Source organism: Pangasianodon hypophthalmus, chromosome 1 (genome assembly GCF_027358585.1).
Source record: "Pangasianodon hypophthalmus isolate fPanHyp1 chromosome 1, fPanHyp1.pri, whole genome shotgun sequence".
Lineage (NCBI taxonomy): Eukaryota > Metazoa > Chordata > Actinopteri > Siluriformes > Pangasiidae > Pangasianodon > Pangasianodon hypophthalmus.
In genome coordinates, this window is record NC_069710.1 from 21,499,661 (window position 1) to 21,521,270 (window position 21,610).

General features: G+C 39.6%; 1 protein-coding gene across 1 annotated transcript in view; it reads left to right on the forward strand.

The window, feature by feature from the left end:
* Positions 1 to 1,396: 1,396 nt before the first annotated feature.
* The window catches only part of chn2 (chimerin 2), a 44,387-nt gene continuing 24,173 nt past the window's right edge, over positions 1,397 to 21,610 (forward strand). Inside the window, exons 1-2 of the mRNA XM_026939755.3 lie at positions 1,397 to 1,920; positions 17,021 to 17,059. Of these exons, the coding sequence (XP_026795556.1) occupies positions 1,872 to 1,920; positions 17,021 to 17,059 (88 nt within the window). The 5' untranslated portion in view covers positions 1,397 to 1,871. The remainder of the gene's footprint in view (positions 1,921 to 17,020; positions 17,060 to 21,610) is intronic.

Here is a 21,610-nt window from a genome sequence, read left to right on the forward strand (position 1 = left end):
TAGAAAGAGCCCTGTTTGATTACATGCGATTTGACATGGGATTCAAATGTGAAATGTCTTTGTGTGTGTGTGTGTGTGTGTGTGTGTGTGTGTGTGTCTGCCTGTCTCTGTGTTTTTAAAGCTATTTGCGTTTGCATCGTGGATGCCCAGTGAAATGCAGGCCTAGACTCTACTGATAGCAGAGAAGAAAAATCATAATATTTTAAAAGTACTGATATCACCCTAACCTACTGCTGTTAAAGCACTGGTTCTGAAAAAGGAACTCTTGCAAAATGATCTGTAGGTCATGATATATAGGAAAGATGGGGAAGAAGACCAGGCAATGTTTCTCCATCCTCCAACTGTCCAGTTTCGGTGAACCTGTGCCTAATCCTGTTCTTGGCTGACAGGAGTGGAACCCGATGTGGTCTTCTGCTCTTGTAGTCCATCTACCTCAACACTTTAGTTGCATTCTGAGATGCTTAAAACAGTCTCTGACCTCTATAAGCAAGGTGTTCCCACTCGCAAAACTGGATGTTTTTTGTTTATTTTAAGTGCCGTTCTGCCATTCTGCCATTCTGTATAAACTCTAGAGCAGGGTTGTCCAAACTTATCCGGAAAGGGCTGGTGTGGGTGCAGGTTTTCATTCCAGCCAAGCAGAAGCCACACCTGAGTCTATTGAAAGCCAAGATCAACTGATTAAACAGGTGGAATCAGGTGTGGCTCCTGTTTGATTGAAATGAAAACCGTCACCACACTGACTCTTTGTGGAGAAGATCGGCTCCCCTGCTCTACAGACTACTGTGTAAAAATCCCAGGAAATCAGCAGTTTTGGGAATACAACTATATTATTCTTACATAACAATATAACAACAACAATAATATACAGTAGAGTTGTAGATAATCACGCCTCCTAACTATAGCATGTTACCAGCCCTTATTTTTTGAATGATCTCTTTTAACTTTGCTTTTTAATAGTTAAACAGCTTCATAATTATTCCAAATTTGTAACACGGGCAAAATGTTCTTAAATATATATATATATATATATATATATATATATATATATATATTAGTGTTAATATATGCACACACACACACACACACACACACAGACACACACACACACACACACATATATATATATATATATATATATATATACATGTGTGTGTGTGCATATATTATCACTAATATATATATATATATATGTGTGTGTGTGTGTGTGTGTGCATATATTAACACTAATATATATATATATATATATATATATATATATATATATATATATATATATATATATATATATATATATTAGTGTTAATCCAGGTTTCTGTGCTGTCGGTGCTGTCACGCGCCACTTACAGCGCATGCGCGGAGCCGCGCGCGTTCCCGAGGCGCGCGCACAGTCGCGCCACACGGCTCTCACACTGTAAGGAGGCGGATACCGCGGAAGAGAGTGTTGACTGCGAGCTCTGAAGTGGCACATGGAGCCCATACAGTAACAAAATGCTCTTTTGCAGCGTGGCGAAAACATGACATGACACGGAACGCTTAAACTTTTAGCTCGTCCATTCTTTTTTTTTTCCACTGACGAGCTGACAGCTGTATATGAATACATATATATTTTTTGAATGTTTCTTTGACAGCCGCGCGCGCGCTGACTATTTTTACTCCTCGGTAGAAGGCAGACAGTAAATGCGGCAGCGCTGGCAGCTCGCAGCTGATTCGCGAGACTTGTGCCAGTCGTGTGGGGCTGCACGGAGCGTTTGTGCGTGTTAGTGTGAGAGGACAGGTTGAAATAAGGTGACAGGCTGAGATGGACGACCTGATCAGATCTTGTGAGTGCACCTTAATCGAAGGAGAGAGAGAGTAAGTGAGCGCGGAGAGAGATGGCAGCCTCGAGTAACTCCAGTCTGTCAGGTTCCTCCGTGTCCTCCGGTGAGTAACATGACTGCTCAGTCAGTGGGCACACGTCTAAAAATATACTTTCATTTTTCCCTTCATTCAATTTCAGATAAGCTTTGGTTTAGCTGACCAGAGAAGGTATTATGTGGTGGTTGTTAGTACAAGCTTATGGCCCTGTGGGTCTGTTTGGCTTTTTTTAAATGTTATTAGTCACTTATTAAAGCAGGACTGAGCACGCTGAGGTGTGTCATTCAGCAGATGCCCGCTTTCCATGTTTCTGTTAAAGAAACATGTCTTTACTTTCACACAGGAATAAGGAATTTCACTCTGCTTTCTCACACCACTGCAAGAAAATAGACTGTAAAATGTATAAAGTTGCACATACGCTGCCAGTGTCAGTTCACAGTCAGGTTCACATTCAGCTTAGCCTTTATTGTCTCCTTTAGGAGAAATGTGTCTTGGGCAATCAAGAGTTGACTTTACAATACACATATCCAATCAGACTACACTGACATGCAGTTACACCCAGATCTGTGTATACAGCAGAACATACACACCAAACATACATAACATAACATGCACAAATGCCACATCATTGCATTACTGCACTATATACCTAATATTGTCCAAATACCCTACACTTAAGTGTTTTAATATTCATAACTAAACCATAGGCTACGACGTAAACCACATACTGCTATACTACGCTTGGTGTAGGCTATTATTTTGGACTATTTTGAAATCCTATTGAGTATACTGTGTGGTTTTGGGCTGTTCTGACACACTGTTTAGTAAGGTAGTTTTGGCCGGAGCTGTACAGTAATGAGCTCGTGCTGGACTGGCGTGCATGGCTGTTTGACTGAGAGGTGCACGCCTTGCTGTTAGAGCAGCCACAGATTGCTGCTTGTAAAGATTGTGCTCTGAGTATCCTTATTTAGGTTTAAGAGACAACTCTGTTATTTTTTTTTTTTTAGATCAAAATGTTAAGCCTCCCTGCTGCTCGATTTGGTATAAAGCCAAATGTGGGGTGCTGAATTAATGCCATTTTGACAGCTGTCACTGACAGTTCACTTTGTCCACAGGATCACTATTACTAAACAGAGTAATAAAAAGCATGCTGGATCATGACGGTGTAATAAAATATCATTGCATCCTGGAGAGGAACGCACTAATATCCTTGTCATTTGTTTATTTAGTTTTCATTTTCTATATGATATCGATATCAGAGCTTCGAGCATTGTCCGACACCTTATACTGATGACATCGTCTCAGTAACTGAACTGGTTTTTGCAAGCCGTCTAATGTGGAACACCAGAGGTGGGATGGTGATATGCTTTAAGACAAGTTGTGTCATAATCTCACAAGCAAGATGTTTTGTGTCAGCCAACATCCCAGGTGTTCACAGCATAAAATACATCAGTGGATCAAATTATAAAATAATTCAAATAGTTTCAGGCCAGTACCAGTACTCAGTATTGTCTCCGGGAGGCCTCTGAAAACAACTCTTCAAAAATGTTTAATTTACAGTTTTGTAATGTATTCATAGAGGGATGTACTGTAATCCTCTCTTTTTAGCATTATGAGATTATGATGCATCCATGATAAGAATTTATAAAAGTTTAACAACATGTAATTACCTTGCAGTCTGCCATCAGCGTAAAGTTTTCGGAGTGCTAAACTCTTTCGGTGGTTCACCTGAGGCATTAGTGCTGGTGCTAATTTCTTTTTGCCAAGGCCGGAGCAGAGCTATACATTTATTAGATCTGTCAGAGCAGAGCTAATGTGCTTTGTTCACAGTCTATTAAACATGAAAACAGATCAGTGCAAATGTTTCAGGTAATAACTGCAATGAAGGTAGAACCATGCACATGTTTTCCCGCTATGAGTGAGTCATTAAAGCTTGTGCTGTGAACCCCAGGATAGCCAATTATCCGGAGAGCTGTACCCGCTTTTTTCTGTTCACTTAAGAGACATTTTCCATTATCCTTTCTATATTAGTAAGACAATTCATCACTGCTGAAAATGAACTTTTTAAATTCTATGTAAATGCTGAGAGTTTCACATACCAGAGAACAGGACGGCTTTCAATTTTCTGCCTCATGTGCTTTATGTCTCTGCTTCAAACCCTAATTAAGTACCTTGGTACATACTTGTGCAGTACAGTTGGTACATTGTAAATGATTATTATTAATATTAAGCATGTTTACGTAGTGAATAAGACTGAACATTAAGCATGGCATATAGGAATTAGATACAAATCCTTGTTTTGACTAACGCTGGATGTAATGTAACTTGGGAGAGATGAAGTTTAGCCTAATGCATGTTGCTTAATGAGCTAACTTTGCCTAAAGCCATACTAAAGATGTTGTATATGGCTGGTGTCACACTGCCTTACAATGTGTGAAGGGCGAATGAGCATGCAGGTGTTCAAACACATGGCATGTGTTGGGAAAGATATGAACTGGGCTCCAGCTTGGACTCACTCCATCAGAAAAGCAGAGGGAGGCTCTGGGACAGCAGAGGGATGGTACCGGCAGAATGAGTTCTGATAACAAGGAATTCACCGTTAAAGCAAAGGTCTTGCTCAATGGGTGTGCCAATTTCTGTTCTTTTTCTGTGACAGTTAATTAGATCATCACTTGAACAGAGAGCCTACACTGTAGGAGTGTGTGATTTGATCTGTTTTGCAGTTCTGCAGGTGTGCAGGTTGAAGACATCCCTGAGATCAAACATTTTGCTGGAGATGAACGTGATTGAACTGAGTTTGCACATACTGGCCTTGGCTTGTTGTATACACTGAGATTCTCTCCATGCTTCCTCTGAAATCTCCCACCTCCGCACACACACGCATAGACAGAATCACATTTCCTCCCGCAGACCAATCCAAGAAAGATGCAAGCCAAGCCAGCATGGCTCTGTGGTCCCTGAGCATTCCCAAATAGATTATGTTGTGTGTGGTGGTGAAGCGCTAGATTGGCGCTGCGTCCGTGGGCTTGGGGAAGAGGAAAGTCTGTTGTGCCTGTGGTGTGTCAAGGGCTGTGATTATTGCCGTGCCCTCAGCCCAGTCTTCAAGACGTCGCCCGCCGCTCCTCTGTCAGGCTCCCAGACTCCCTCACAAGGCTGTCATTATTTTCTTGAAATGCCTTTTTTTGGCAAAAAGGTTGTACTTGACTTTCACAGGGGATGTGAAGTTGTACACGGTCCATTTCATACAAACGGGAGCCGTAAACAAGAGGAGAGTCGCGCCGGCTGGCTGCATGAGGCAGATTTCGTCATGAAAAGAGTCTGTATGCTTTGAAGTTTTTTTCTTAAAGAACACAGCTACATCAGGACACTGAGTCAGACTGCACAAATGTTAAGTGCTTTAATGTGAGGGTTTGTACTACATGATGAGAGATTGTATGCGTTCATCCTGAGCAGTTGAAACCAGTCATTTGGTTCTATAAAGGCGCGTCAAGCAATCACTCCTTGGTCTTGTGCATCACGTATACCAGCCGTTTCTGGATGGTAGAGTGGCCAAGCCAGCATCATAAGGAAGCAGTCGAGTGAAAAAGCCCTCTTGGCCTCCCAGGAAGTTTGAGGTCTACATGAAGCAATAAAGCTCAACTGGCTCTCTGCCTGCAGTGACAGAGCTTGAAACTAAGGGAACTGTGAATGGTATAATCTGGAAAGCCTTTCATGAGTGCAGCATGGTATTTTTAGGGCTTTCGTTTCAGAGGGAGGTTACTGTAATAGACACTGCGTATTTTTGGTCATTTAAAGAATTTTCCACTGCGTCTCCCATGATTCTGGTTGGAGTTTTACCAGTGAGACTCAGTAAAATGCAGTGCTTGTTTAATCCTGGAGTTTTATAGGTGTATGAAATGTTCCTGGGCCAAAGAGTGAGAAAAGACAAAGTTGTTTGGATAGATGCTGTTTAAAGCCCAGCATGTCCACTGTCTCTGCATTCGTTATTAATTACAGACATCACTGTGTGTGCTCCATTTCACACTCCTGGTGCTAATTAGAGAGTTTCTGAGTTGTCTGCACAAACACAAGGTCCCATGTGCACACAGGCACATTCTTCATCTCATATCCATATACAGCAAAATTTTAAGTTGTTTATAACAAATCATCACCTGGTCCTAGTGTGGAAACTAGAAAAATATATCACAGGGCGAGGGGGTGGGGGGACTGAGAGAGATGTGGCAGCTCTGCGTAATGTTACTGTAACACTTACAGAACAGTATGATGTACAGATGGCCTCCCCACAGGAGACGGCACATGTCCCCACAAATACTGGATCAGCGTGTGTGTGTGTGTGTGTGACTGAGTGTTAATGTGTGTGGGAGTCCTGGCTGCATAACATATGCGTGTGTTTTGGGAGAGAGGAGTGTCTACAACATATGTGTGGCAGTTTAAATTATGATGGTCTTCCATATTCTGCTGTGGTTTGGTTTGTTTAGATGAATTAGGACTCATGAAAGTTTTTTTTTTTTTGTGTGTGTGGTATAAGAGTTCTGTGTTTGCTCTTATCCACCTAGGCTTACAGTGTGTGATAGATAAGAGTCAGCAACAAGAAAAAGGAGCCTACAGCAGCAGTCAAGAACAGATGACACAGATCTTTGTGTGTGTGTGTGTGTGTGTGGGAGGGGTAAAGTGAGTGTGATAGACATAAAAAAGGAACATGTGATTCTGAGTGTTAGCCATGCGTGTATGGGTAATATGCAGATAGAAGCCGTCACACTTTTAAAGTCATCAGTGGAACCATTTCTTCTGCTAGCTTTCAGTGTCTAATGTACTGCTGTCTGCTCAGGGAAGCCTATATACATCCTTCAAACAAGCATTCTGATTCTCATGGGTTCTAAAACAATCCTTAAAATACACACCCATGCAACTGCTATCAGAAAAGTGAAACATGACAGCTTTTAATGCTGCCTGTCTTTGGTGCAGAGCATCTAAGTGTGAGGATGTTGTCCTTGGAAGGCTTCATCCGGAGCCTATTTTACTGTGGCTGTCTGCTTTTCCCTAATCACAAACACTCCTCAGTGCTGTTCTCAAGCAAAGCCACACTGTCAGACATGCAGAGTGCTGCACAATTAATAGCTTCTTCTCCTTCTGGAGAAAATGCCACTCTGACATTCATTTCTTTTTTCTTCCCAGAAGGGTAGAGGGACTTTTCAATATGTGTTATCTTCCTGACTTTCGTATTGTCAAGTACATTTTTTTCGTTCCAGTGCCATTGCCATTCATTTCATTACAGTATTTCTGGCTGACATCTTCAGGCAAATCTTCAGTGCTTCAGACAAATCCTTTATTCCCAACATACACCATTATTATACAGTTCAAATCTATGTCTCCTTGCACCTACTTGAATTTTAATGATCAGCGTGGCAGAGCTTGTAGCCAAATTGTACAGGCATTAGCAGCTCTCTCTGTATGTGTCTCTGATGCATCGCAATCCATCACAATCCGTACTTCTAAGCAGTGTCACAGTACAATTACAGAATCAAACCTCTGATAATAAAACAGATGGAAAGGGATAGCAAGCATCTGGCAGGTGACCAAAAGAAATGATACTCTCCAAATGGTCCACAGTAAAATAACTCATTTAGATGGTTTGTCAAGGATAGAAGAGCCCTCTGGCCTCCACAGACAATGCAGTCCTCAAAATTAATTGAAATGTGTGCTCCCTCAGAGACAAGATGGAAGGCCAATCTGTCTAAGGTGTGCATGGGATGTTCAGCTGGAAAAGTTATTTTTCAGGTACTCAATTCCCCATGCGTCAGAAAAGGAGAGAATAATTACTAAAGCTACCTCTACCAGTGGTACAACTTTAAAGCCAATTGTAGGATAGATTTATATCTGTCTCACTAAATTTGATGTATTTCATCAATTAAAAATTGATGTATTTCATTATTTATTCTCTCATTATCTTACTGAGATTACCACCATAACTTTTGTGGTTCTGAGGCTGCTGTACTGGTACATCGTTTAAAGCTGCATTAGGCAAAATTAGTCAAAATTAGTCAGGATTACATTTCTAGTAGTTAAGTAGGTAGAGTTCATTAAGGTTTGAATGATTTTTTTCACTCCTTGACCCTGTCCACATTCCCATCCGTGTACACAAAGCCCTGCCCCAAGATCTACGACGCCTCGTAGAGTTCAACTAGAGTTAGCATGCTAACTAGCATTAGCAAGGACTGTCATGATGTCACTTTCAAGCAATGAGGTAGAGTGAATTTCCCTGTGGGATGAATAAAGTGATCTATCTATCTATCTATCTATCTATCTATCTCTCCATCTATCTAGTTTCTTTATTAAAGGTATTGCCTTACTTCATTATTTAGATATACAGCCCCTTCCAAAACTATCATAACAGCAAAGCCAGTTTTTTTGTTTTTGCTATTCACTGAAGACGGTTGGGTTTGAGCTCAAAAGATGAATATGAGACGATAGATCCTTGGTAGCAGACCACCCAATTTTTAGGTGAGCAAAAACATAGTAAAAGATATAATCTTAAAGTAAATGAAAGTAAGTAACACTTGGTTAGTAACATATTTGGTTGCATATCACTTGTTTGCAGTAACTGCATCAAGCTGGCAACCCGCTGACATCAACAAACTATTGCATTCTTCTTTTGTGATGCTTTTCCAGGTTTGTACCACAGCTTCTTTCAGTTGTTGTTTGTTTTCGGTGGGTCTGTTCCCATCAGTCTCCCCATCAGGAGGTAAAATGCATGCTCAAATGGGCTAAAGACTGGTGATTGACTTGGCCAGCCTAACACCTTCCACTTTTTTCCCACTGATGAAGCCTTTTGTTGTGTTGGCAGTGTGTTTTGGCATATTATCTTGCTGAATGATGAAGTTCCTCCCAATTAGGTTGGATGCATTTCTCTGTAAATAAGACAGAATGTTTCTGTAGACTTCTGAATTCATTCTGCTGCTACCGTCATGAGTTACATCATCAGTAAAGATTAGTGAGCCCATTCCAGAAGCAGCCATGCAAGCCCAAGCCATGACACTACCTTCACCGTGCTTGACCCATGAGTTTGTATGTTTTGGATCATGAGCAGATTCTTTCTTTCTCTACACTTTGGCCTTTCTATCACTATGGTAGAGGTTAATCTTGGTTCCAGAATTTTTGTGGCTCATCTCTGTATTTGTTTTTGAATTCCAATCTGGCCTTCAGATTCTTACTGCTGATGAGTGGTTTGCATCTTGTGGTATGGCCTCTATATTTCTGCTCTCGAAGTCTTCTTCAAATGGTGGTTTGTGATACTTTCATCCCTGCCCTGTGGAGGATGTTGTGATGTCATTGTCTGTTGTTTTGGGATTTTTCCTACACAGCTCTCACAGTGTTTGTCATCAACTGCTATTGGTTTCCTTGGCCGACCTGTTCAATATCTAGTTGTTAGTACGGCAGTGGTTTCTTTATTTTTCAGGACATTCCAAATTGTTTTAGTGGGTATGCCGAGGGCTTGTTCAATGTCTCTGCTAATTTCTTCTCCTTTCTCAACTTCAAAATGGCTTGCTTTTCTCCCATAGACAGCTCTTTGGTCTTCATGTTGGTTTATACTTTTTAACAACAAATCCAGTCTTCACAGGCAAAACCCAAAGCTCAGACCAAGAGTAGACATTTAAACCTATTAATTGTTAAAACAATCAATCTAACAGGGTATACCTGGGCAACAATAAACACCTGTCAGTCACATGTTCCAATATTTTTGAACACTTGAAAAATGGGTGGGCTCCAACAAAACTTGCCATGTTTTAGGTTTTATCAGGAACTGAAAGCTGAAAATCTATCATCTCCTGTTCATCTTTTCATCTCAAACCCAAATGTTTTCATTGTATAGTAAAAACAAAGGAATTGTTGTTCCAATACATTTGGAGGGGACTGTAGGTGATAAACCTACCTAATGTTTGTTGCACCACATTAGGGAAGATAATATTAATATCACAAGTGGCTAAATTATATTAACGATTATATTAAGGATTATACTACCGTTGCTTGATAGGGGCAATAGTTTTTAGTGGAGTTGATATCTGCGGTCCACTTTCATAGCTAAAATAATTTCGACAAGTTGTTAACACCAGTGAATAGTGAGTCTATATACTAATTTATATCAGGGTGGCTGTGCTCTCTGAAACCTAGCTCTTGGATAACATCTTCCCTCAGCGGGCATTTATCTATTGCATTTGGCGATCTATGATCTTTACATTTTTCTTATCCAGCATGATTTATGATTTATTTATTTTTTTTATAAATTTGTTTCTTGTAGTTTTACTGCATTTCTTGTCATTAAGTTTTTTCAAAACACAACATTTTTTTTTTGCTCACTGTAAAAGCTTACATATTTTTCTTACTGTTTTTCATTTCTGAACAGTCTGAGAAGGTGTTGGAGTAAAGGGGAATTGGGGGCGTATCTATAAAAAAGAAGCTCATATACAACATTGCACCTTTAAATACTTCACCTTCCAGATTTTCACAGTCCATATGAATATTGGTACACCTATGGTACTGGTTGCAGTGCAAATCACAGTTTAATGTTAATGCAATCATTCTAATACGTTACCATTTCTAGAGTAACCCCTTACACAGGAACTTGTATAGTGAATGCTTCACATGTAATTGTTGATATGGTGAAGTTTTGTTTTGAGAATACTTCTTTTAGCATTTTTGGAAGAAGTCTCCACTGTTACTGCTTTGTTATGGGTAAAGCAGTTGATTTAATTTATGGGTAAAGCAGTTAAGTTTTCCAACACATGAAAGTCTTCAGGTTGCTAACATGGCAAATTGCATTTTTTTTAATTGACAGAACAACTGTTTATAGCTGTTTTAACATAAGGAACTAATTTGTTTTGGGACAATTAGCCAACATTAAAAGTAACTATAAACAGACAAAAATAAGAAATCTTTAATAAATGAAAAATTGTTAGCATTGGCAAATGCTTTGCTATAAGAGGAATAAATCAAACAGGATTCTGTTTCTGGAAAATATTCAACATCACTTCACATAATAATCACATCACCTCATTACACCACCCTGTTATTGATTATTTTCTTATAACAGAACATTGTGATTTGTTTCTTACTTAAAGTACATAAAACATGTGTTATTTATGGCAATATTATACATAGTACCTTCCATATACTGCATATATTTATGATAACACTGCACAGTTTACCTAGACTTGGTTTGCTTTTATGTATATAGATTTTATATTTGCTGTTTTAATCAATATAAATTTCATATATTTTTTGCATATTTTCTCATGGAGTCTGATGTACAGTACTTATAGATGTAAATGCTATGCAAAAATAAAAGTGCAGAAATGCACTGTGTCTCTCAAAGGTCATGGGCCTTTTCAGTGAGTGCCCATAATTGCTGACCTGGGGTTAAATCTGTGTCATCAATGAGGCAATAAATGCACTTGTATCTCTGTCTTCCCTAGTCACCTTACTGGCTAAAAGCATTGCTTAGCAGATGATTCAAGCCCAAATCCTAGCTATGCTAAAAGCCATATGTGATTCCTAATTTAGGGTTGTCTAAGTGTCTGCACATATGGCATGACGAAGCCATGTGGTTGGTATGCTGCTGTAAACGTGTATTTGAAAACATGCCGGATGGTTTCTTTTGTTTCACTCTCCTAGACTGGTGGTGACGTGTTTGGGGAGATATTTCATGCATAAGGAATGCACTATGACTGCTAGAATAGCTAATCATTAACATGATAGAAAGCTCTAGCTGGCTGAAAAAAATCTAGCAAACTTATGCTGACTTTTCATTCACAAACCATTTGATTCTTGAAGGTGTTGGCATGTGGTGTAGTGTGTGTGTGGCTGGTTGATTTTGGATAAAACAGTGTGGTTCTGGTTAAAGTTTTAGTGTCTCTGGTGTGTCTGTGTGGGACGGGGGTAATTGTATATGTGCTCGTGTTTGATTGTGTAGGCAATACAGTGGAAAAGTGCTGACTGGCTGCAACTTGAAAGTGCTGACAGAGAGTAAGACACCCAGCCTGAAATAAGACAAGAATCCACAGAGACCAGCGCACAAGCACAGAACATTAGGACACTGTTTCATAAAGCAGATTTAACCTAGTCTGGGATTCTAACAAAGTTCAGGCCCTCCACCCACTGGAAACACTTTTTTGGCCACAGCCTACAGAACCTTGAAGGCTGATCAACTTTTCCGCACCTCTGTGTATATGCACGTGTGAGCTTTTTGGACCGAGCTTTTTTGTGTCGCGCTCACTGCTGAGTAAACAAGATAATCTTGCATGTTTGCCGACAGGCTGCGGGAAAAGGTTTGTGGCTGGTTATCTGCCATGTGAGTTAAATTGCCTCTTTCTGTGAAAGTAGTTGGTTCTTGGCCGCATTTATTGACAAAACATACCAGACTCTCTAGAGGTCTGGCTTGTGTGACTAAACAAAACCTAACAAATGCAACTGTGGTTAACTCGTCTAATGACACTCATTAACAAATTTCTCTGCCAATCCAGCTTTAGAAAATCAGGATAAGATTACTCACCATGTGATTTGCATCGAACAGCCCATTGTATGAAACTCTTCTGGGGCAAAACAATAAATCCTGTTTGTACATATTTAACATATTTAGTGGTGAGTATACAATATATTTTATAATCACTTGCAATAATATGCAGAAGACATTCAGGATTTTTTTAAAAGAACAGGAGTTTGCCCTATTCAGTAGTGAGTATAAGTCAATTATAGTGGAGGTCCAGGGTGGCCTGTACTCAGATTATCTCTCTCTGGCAATGCCACTTAATCCCATTTTAATACCAGCTATGTGTATGTGCTTTACAACAGTGATATAAGTAAAGCAATTTTTTATCCATATTAGCTTTCTCATTTCTCGTTTGCCCTGAGAAAGCTGCCCTTGTGCTCAGGAGTAGTCCAGAGCTGATCCCTGGTCCTCTTGAAAACGGTAGTCTGGGGTCTGCTTCCTCTGAACTGTGGTGTGGTCCGCATCAGGTGTGGAAGCTATCTGCACTCTGAACAGCATGCCGAGTAATGTGATTGTTTCATATAATCACATTGCTTCCTGTTGCAAGTTTCGTGGTGGTGCTGAAAAGGTTGTTATGGTCAGCACAGGAGACGCAATTCCTTACTGATGTAGACTTTCATAGGCCTGGAGCAAGGTAGCTCATCCTACAGAGGCTAAAATCTTTCTTATATAAACATGGCTCCTCATTTGCAAATATTGTTGCAAGATGATATACCATGCACCCAAAAAGCCCCGTTCTTCACTGCTTGAGTGTTGGTACTAAAGGAAATTAATTAAAAAAAAAAAAAAGCAAATGGGTGAACCTAGGGCCATTTTGCAAACCTGCATGCACAAATGTGATTGTGCACTCGGTCAGTGGTTCAGAAGGAATTCTTCAATGTGAAAGCAAACCTGCGATTATAAGCCTGTCCCCGAATGAGTAATGAATCCATCCTGGGTGCCTGGGTGACTCAAGTATTTGGGGCAAGTATGAAAACACCCTATTTTTCATGTACAGTTAAGGAAAATCTTGATCTTGTTCTTGTTGGAACCAGCACAAACAGACAGAGGAAGCAATCAAAAAGCAGGAGTGTACAGAGTGTACAAGAAATTCAAGTGTTCATGTAATTTCATGTAATTAATACACTACATATTTGGTTGCTGAAGGAGTACTAATATGGAGACATTGTCTATGTGTTCAGAGAGAGTTGTAAAGGTAAATGAATCTTTTAACTTTTGCACATTGCAAAAGGGTGCTTCTTTCATGTCTTTTCTAGGAAGAATGAAGTCTTCTATAACAGTTAAATTTGGAAATAGAAAAGTTAGAATATGTAGAGTGTCTTGCTAAATGTTTGACTTTTTTTCTCCTCTATATAATATTTCCTTGTATTGAAATTAAATTTTTTATTGTAACTTTTTTCCATGAAAAAGTTGTGCATTAATGCTATGTGTTATTCTGCTTCTCTCACTTCTCTTGTTTGGTGGAGAAAAGTGAAAGAGTCCTACCTCATAAAGGGCAGACACGGTGTGAAGGATTCTAACTAATAGCTATACATGTTCTTATATACCACTGCATGACAGTAATATCCGTACATGTTTTGTACAGATCAGACAGGTCAGTGGACAGGTGGTAATACCTGCAGTGTCTTTAAAGACTTTACTGAGCTGTTGATGAATGACCTGAAATTCCTGGAAATTTCAACCCAACAATTTCTGTTCACACACAAGTCATCACTTTAGCTGTCAAAAACGTGCTGAGCTGCTGTTATGTAACTCAGTAGTTATATATAGTATGTTATGTTTTTAGATTAAATGTTTGTTCATGTCATCCTTCCATTTATGGGTTTATTGCATGGTGTCCTGAGTTTGTTTTTGTCCTATTATGTGCTTGTTCTGCTATTTTTCATGTCATCTTTCCATGTGTATAGCATGAGTTTCCATTTCAATGCTTGCTATTCTGTGTTTATATCACAGTGCAATATGTTTACCATTGTAATGTGTAGTAAATCATTTCCAAATTCAGTAATGACATTGAAAGCCCAGATTTCATAAATGTATAAAGGATTTGATAGTTTAGATTTACAGTGACAGATTGAGATTGTATTCATTCAGTCATTCATTCATTCAGTTTCAGTAAGCGCTTTATCCTAGTCAGGGTCATGGTGGATCCTGGAACACTGGGCACAAGGCGGGAATATACCCTGGATGGGACACCAGTCTATCACACTGGTCCACGCACACTCATTCACACAGGCAATTTACCGAAGCCAATCTGCCTACCTGAATGTTTTTGGACAGTGAGAGGAAACCAGTGAACCTAGAGAAAACCCACACAGACACGTGAAACTCCTGAGCTCAGGATAGAAACAAGGACTCTGGCGCTGTGACGCAGCAACGCTGCACCACTGTGCTCCCTAGAAGTCATAAAATACAGTAGAAATTCTTCTTTAAAATATATATATACATTGCAGCTTGCTCTGTATTTGGCAGCAGAGTGCCCATGCTGACCCCTGTCCACAGCAGAAAGTGCCTACAATGGGCATGTGAGCATCATGACTGGACCATGGGGCAATGGAAGAAAGTGGGCTAGTCTGATGAATCACGTTTTCTTTTACATCATGTGGACGGCCAGGTACGTGTGCGTTACTTACCTGGGGAAGAGATGGAACCAGAATGCACTATGGGCAGAAGGCAAGTTTGATGCTCTGGGCAATGTCCTGCTGGGAAACCTTGGGTCCTGGCATTCATGTGGATGTTACTTTGACATGTACCACTTACCTAAATGTTGGTGCAGACCACCCCTTCTTAGCAATGGTATTCCCTAATGGCAGTGGCTGCTTTCAGCAGGATAATGCACCCTGCCACACTGCAAAAATTGTTCAGGAATGGTTTGAGGAACATGACAAAGGTGTTGACAAGGTGTTGACTTGGCATCCAAATTCCCCAGATCTCAATCTGAGCATCTGTGGGATGTGCTGGACAAACAAGTCCGATCCATGGAGGCCCCACCTTGCTACTTAGAGGACTTAAGGGATCTGCTGCTAACTTCTTGGTGCCAGATACCACAGCACACTTTCAGAGGTCTTGTGGAATCTATGCCTTGACGGGTCAGAGCTGTTTTGGCAGCACAAGGGGGACCTACACAATATTAGGCAGGTGGTTTTAATGTTATGAGTGATCGGTGTATATTTCCATAAAATACATCTGTTAGAATTCCGTTGACATACACTCACTGAGCACTTTATTAGGAACTCTATACTAATACTGGATAGGGCCTCCCTTTGCTCTCAAAACAGCCTTTCTCAAAACAGCAATTTTTCATGGCATGGATTCCACAAGATGTTGGAAACATTTCTCTGAGATTCTGGTCATGTTGACAAAATTGGTATTAATGGGCCCAAAGTGTTCCAAGAAAATATTCCCCAAACCATTAAACTATCTCCACCAGCCTGGACTGTTGGACACAAGGCAGGTTTGGTCCATGGATTCATGCTGTTGGCACCAAATTCTGACCCTGCCATCTGTGTCCAGTTTTGGTGAGCCTGTGCCCACTGCAGCCTCAGCGTTCTGTACTTGGCTGACAGAAGTGGAAAACGACATGGTCTTCTGCTGTTGTAGCCCATCTGCCTCAAGATTCGATGTGTTGTGTATTCTGAGATGCTTTTCTGCTCACCACAATTGTACAGAGTGGTTATGTGAGTTACTGTACTGTTTTCCCATTCTGATGGTTGATGTGTACATTACTTGAAGCAGCTGGCCCGTATCTGCATGATTTTATGCATTGCAATGCTGCCACACGATTGGCTGATTAGATAATTGCATGAATGCGGAGGTGTACATGTGTTCCTAATAAAGTGCTCAAACAGGACCATCTAATCTACTAAATACTAAAGGATTCTAACCCTAAACTGGGAACATTCATGCTATTTTTCTTCATCACAACTTGAAAAGGTTCTGTGACTTCAGTGCAGTGAAAACTGAAACCCGTATTTCTGATATTTAGTTGTATAGATTTATACTGTGAAGGGATTTGAATTTCATTTAAGAACTGTTTTTTCCTGGCTCTATTGCAAATTCTTTAACCCAATCAAGAGTCTTTTATGGAATTTTTGCACTCTAATAGGCAGACAATTACCAAACTTCAATTGTGTGAATTGATTTGGTTAATTTTGCATTGTCAGCCGCTCTGCTAATTTGGTTTGCACCGCTCTTTGTACATGCACATTCATGACATCATTATGGATTATATGTATTAGTATGGGTAAGTGATGGAGCATTTGGTGTATTTATCTGCGTTGGGGTGAGTGTGTGGGTGACTAGATGTGTGTATCGATTCTCCTTGAGTAAGAGGACTAAATAGATTCAGCATTAAACTGTGGTGCTCCCTGAGGGATTGGAGATGGGATTGGTGGAGGTGTGTGACTGCTAACGGTTGCTTGAGCACAGAGTAACTCACACTAATGAAACAACGTAATAACCTTGAAGCACACTCCCTATCTCTCCACTGACACTAAATATGCCAGTGACATGATGAAGTGGGAATAAGATGGTGATGGAACTGTATTTCAACACTCACTTATATGGACTTGCATTTCGACATGCCACCATATTAACTTGTCTTATTTTCTGTTTCATGTTTTACAGATCCTGAGGACTACCAGCCACCAATATGGAAATCCTACTGTAAGTGTGAAATGGCTGCAAAATTTTGTGAGACTAAACCCCACCCCCACCTAGCAATATGAGTACTTGTTCATTTTCTCTGTCAAGTACATAAGCTGTTGAAATGACTCAAATCCACATTCGTGCACAGATGCCAACTTATGAAATTCATTGGAGGTGCTCATAACAGCCTACAAATTTGTGACATCATAAATGTCATAGCAACTATATCCCACAAATACTGTTCTAATTTGAAAAAAAAGTGATTCTCCTCACAATACTTCTCGGGATGGTTTTCCTGGTAGCGAATGGTTAGTGCGATACTGCTACACAAACTACATCAGTAGTAGGGCCGTAAACGATATGGCGGAGGCTCTAGATTTCATGCAAATTCAAATAAAGTAAGCTCTTATAAAATACTGTTTATATTATGTAATGTGGATTAAAAATTTAATCAAGCCCACACTCCCTCCTCTGAAATAGCTTCCTTTTTATTTCAAATCAGGAGAGGCTACAGAGATTTAAAGAAACATGTTTCCCCAAGCACTCTGTATTTCACACGCCAATATGCTAACATACAAGCAGTTTAGAGTACTATCTGGAGAAAAACAGCAATGCCTTCAGCCAGCGCCAAATCTTTAAGGCCTGGTGGAGCTCTTTGGCCTCCTGGTAACTTAGAGTGCTGATGGCCAGTGAGTAGTGGACCAAAGTGTTAGTGTGTTGAATCACCACTGGTAATACCACACATCTGCACTGACATCACCCTTTTGTGTGGCTCTCTAAAACTATACATAAAAGGAAGCAACACATGCACACGTAGCAAACTTCCTCCCGTATTCAGCCTTTCCTCGCTGATTCAGTCTGGGGTAAAAAAAAATCACCGTGGCGCTATGGAAGTTTTTGGTTTTCGGTTGTAGAAAACACAGGATTCAAACACACATCTAGGGCTACAGAGAGCTGCATGAGCACAGTTAGCTAACAGCTGAATGGGAAAAACTCCCATGCTTCAGACATGTCCCCTTGTGAGTCACACCACTGAAAGCTTAGCTATGTTCAAATTTGTTGTGTTCCAATGCACAATACTTGTTTCATTATATCCTGCTGGTCGTCTGAATGGATCACGCAAATGCTGTGCTATTATTAAGTTTCAATTATTATACTTTATTACACTATTATTATATACACCCACAGAGCACTTTATTAGGAACACTGTACTAATACTGGGTAGGGTCTCCCTTTGCTCTCAGAACAGCCTCATTTCTTTGAGGCATGGATTCCACAAGATGTTTGAAACATTCCTTTGAGATTCTGGTCCATGTTGACATGATTGCATCACGCAATTCCTGTAGATTTTTCAGATGCACTTTCATGCTGAGAATCACCTGTTCTAAAACATCCCAAAGGTGTTCTATTAGATTCAGATCTGATAACTGGGAAGGCCACTGCACTGCTGCCACACGATTGGCTCATTAGATAATTGCATGAATGACTAGGTGTACAGGCGTTCCTAATAAAGTGTTCAGTGAGTGTTCTTCAGTTGTTATGCTTTTATACTAATGTTGATTGTTCTCATCAATTGAAAATGGAATGAAAATGTTCAGGCAATGCTTATTTTTGTGGAGTTGAAAGTGTATTGTATCGAGACAACACTGTATTGTATCATATCATATTTTAATTGTGTGTTTCATTACATCCCTAATAGCTAACTTCAGAACATCACCAAAAAGTAAAAATCACCAAAGTCAGTTGTCTTGATGCTAAAAATACGATTTATTGTGGGAAATAATTGTGTGTGAATGGCATCTGTATAGTGTGTTGCTGTCTGGTAATGTCAGAATGATGCTAGATCACTCTCTTGCTCTTGTTCAGACTTGTACTTGTGATTGCTTATCTTTATTTTAGCTTGATACAGCGGCCTGTGTGTTATTATGGGAAATATTTACAGCCCTGGCTGTAAGAATATACTGTATCAGAGGAACTTACTGTATAGCTAGTGTAACACCACTGAGGCTATATTGTAATAACACAGTAAACTATACAGTGTCATTAACTTTACTGTGAAAAATATTAATTACAGTAACTACCTGGCAACAATTCTTATGGTAAGAACAAATTTACAAGGCAAATTAGTCAAATTTACAAGGCAAATTAGTCAAATTTACAAGGCAAATTTTTACTTAATGGGTTACCTGTTACCACAGAGGGTAGACTAATTGCCCTATTATATATTACATTAGTATACGACTTATGAAACAGCCTTTAAATCAACCTTTAAATGTCTTTTGGTTGCTTGTCATGTCACGCCAATGCCAGTGTGGGGGTATAAAAGATAATTGTGTCTAAAATGCATGACAGGTAATACCATTGGTGTCCACAATTGTTGCCCTTACCAGAGCATGACATTTAGCATAGACGCTACATGTTTAAATGACTGTCTATGCAATGTTTAAATATTCTAGTATATTTTCAATATTAGAATTTTTAAATCAGAAATATTGATAGCTCCAGAGTACACAAGAAGCTGGCAACTATCCATCTGCGTACATACACTGCCTGTATTTTAGCATTTTTTTTAAATGACCTTATTTTAAATATTCAAAATTTTGAAAATGTTTATTATAAAATGGTTAGCGAATTGAGAAATGATCTCCATCTTATCAGAAAAGGCTAAAACTTTATCACTCCAATTAGCTGCTTGTAGCACTCCAGTTACTACTAGCACTGTTTGAGTTGTTGAGTTGGCTTAACCAATTTAATAACATACTCATATAGAGTCTCTTTAGGATTTGAGAGCAACTGGTTAATAAGTTCCACAAAGATGTAGGTTTCCTTATTTAAATGCTTTCTGTTTCACTTTGTTTGGTCCATGGCAATAATAGTGATTAAGCTGTAATAAAACTTTTGACCAGCAGTGTAACACCAGAAAGTTTTTTTCAGTATGTTGTGTTTTAAGTCAGCTGAGAAATAATATATGGCCATGTAAATACTTAATGAATCAAAACAAGAGCCCATAGCCAGAGCTATCTTTGTAATTCTTATCAAGGAACACGTCATAGTACATCTTGTAGCTCCGCTCCTCATTCCTGTTAGCAGATACCGCATCGCAATGTGGTTGGCGCATTGAACATACTCTTCTATCTTCTTTTGAGCCCATCATGGTTGTGTGTGTATCTCTAAACCACACACTCTGTTGTATTTCTGGTTTGGCCATGTTCATATCATGTTTACTGGGTGCTGTCCAGGCTTCACTGCTTGTCCTGAGTGTCCCTGACAAAAACACACAGTCGGATGCCTTCCTGCTCCCCACATGGCAAATCTGCCACAGGTCCTGAAGACCACACTGCTGTCCAGGAGAGGCTGTTTTTCTAATGAAGTCATCAAGAACACTTCTAGCCCATATCACCCTCAAGTGCCCTGGGACATCTGCTGCTGTTTTTACATCCTGATCAGTCCATACAGTCATGCTGCTCGCATATGCCACTGTTACTTAATAGTAATAATAATATAATAAACTTTATCTATAGTGCTCTTTACATACATGTGCAAGCTCAAAGTGTTCTACAATAAAGTAGTAAAAAATTAAATGTTAAAAAGTAATGTAATAGAATGCACAGAATAAAATGAAAGATGAGTGAAAATATAAGTACAAAAAGGAGATGAAAATGGAGATGAAATGTACAAAAAAGAATAATAAAAAAAAGGTTAAACAAAACTATACATAAATACCAAAACAGAGGACGTCTCTCTTAATAAGCAACAACTGGAGAAATATAATAGATATACTCACTGCTCGTGAGTCAAAAACTTGAACTCGGGAAACACCTGAAATTTTATAATGTGTGATCTATTGCTAAGGAAGTGTTGTAGGCAATGGTGATCATTAACTGGCGTTAACCTTAGTAGTTAAGTTAACAAATATTTTATAATTAGATAGAGAGGAAAAACAGACATGTGAGGCAAAACAGTAACTTCTGACCCTGAAACACTGATCTCCTCTGTTCTGTGATTGACTCACTGTTAGCCCTGATCCATCAGCTTCCCTCCTGCAGTTCATTTCTTAGTGAATTTACCAACATGCCCAAGTGCACATGCATAATCCATATCCACTTGCTTGCCTTGTTGTGCCGCCAGCATATGCTGGTGTACCTCTGAGTTCCAGCAAGAAGGATTAATAAATAAATATGCTGCATATGGCTGAGGGCATTGTACACCGAAATAATCACTCTCATACAATCCATTGTGATTTATAGTCTTCTGTGCTAGAGGGAGAGAGACTGCAAGAGACCGACAGAATATTGATATTGTGCAGTCGTTCACTGTTCCCTGCTTAAACATAGCACTTAGTGGTGAATTAAAAGGAAAAGGCAGAAGGACAACACAGTAAATGGACAGCAAGACACAGTGCCCAAGTAACTGTTGGGTTGCAGGGAATAGGACAAATATTTGCATGCCTTCTAGACTTGTGTGATATTAATTTCTCCCTACTCACAATTTACCATTTTAAAAATGGCAGTGACAGGAAAATGAGCATTTCCACTATTTCAGGTTTAAGGTGAGTAGGGTGGGTGTAAT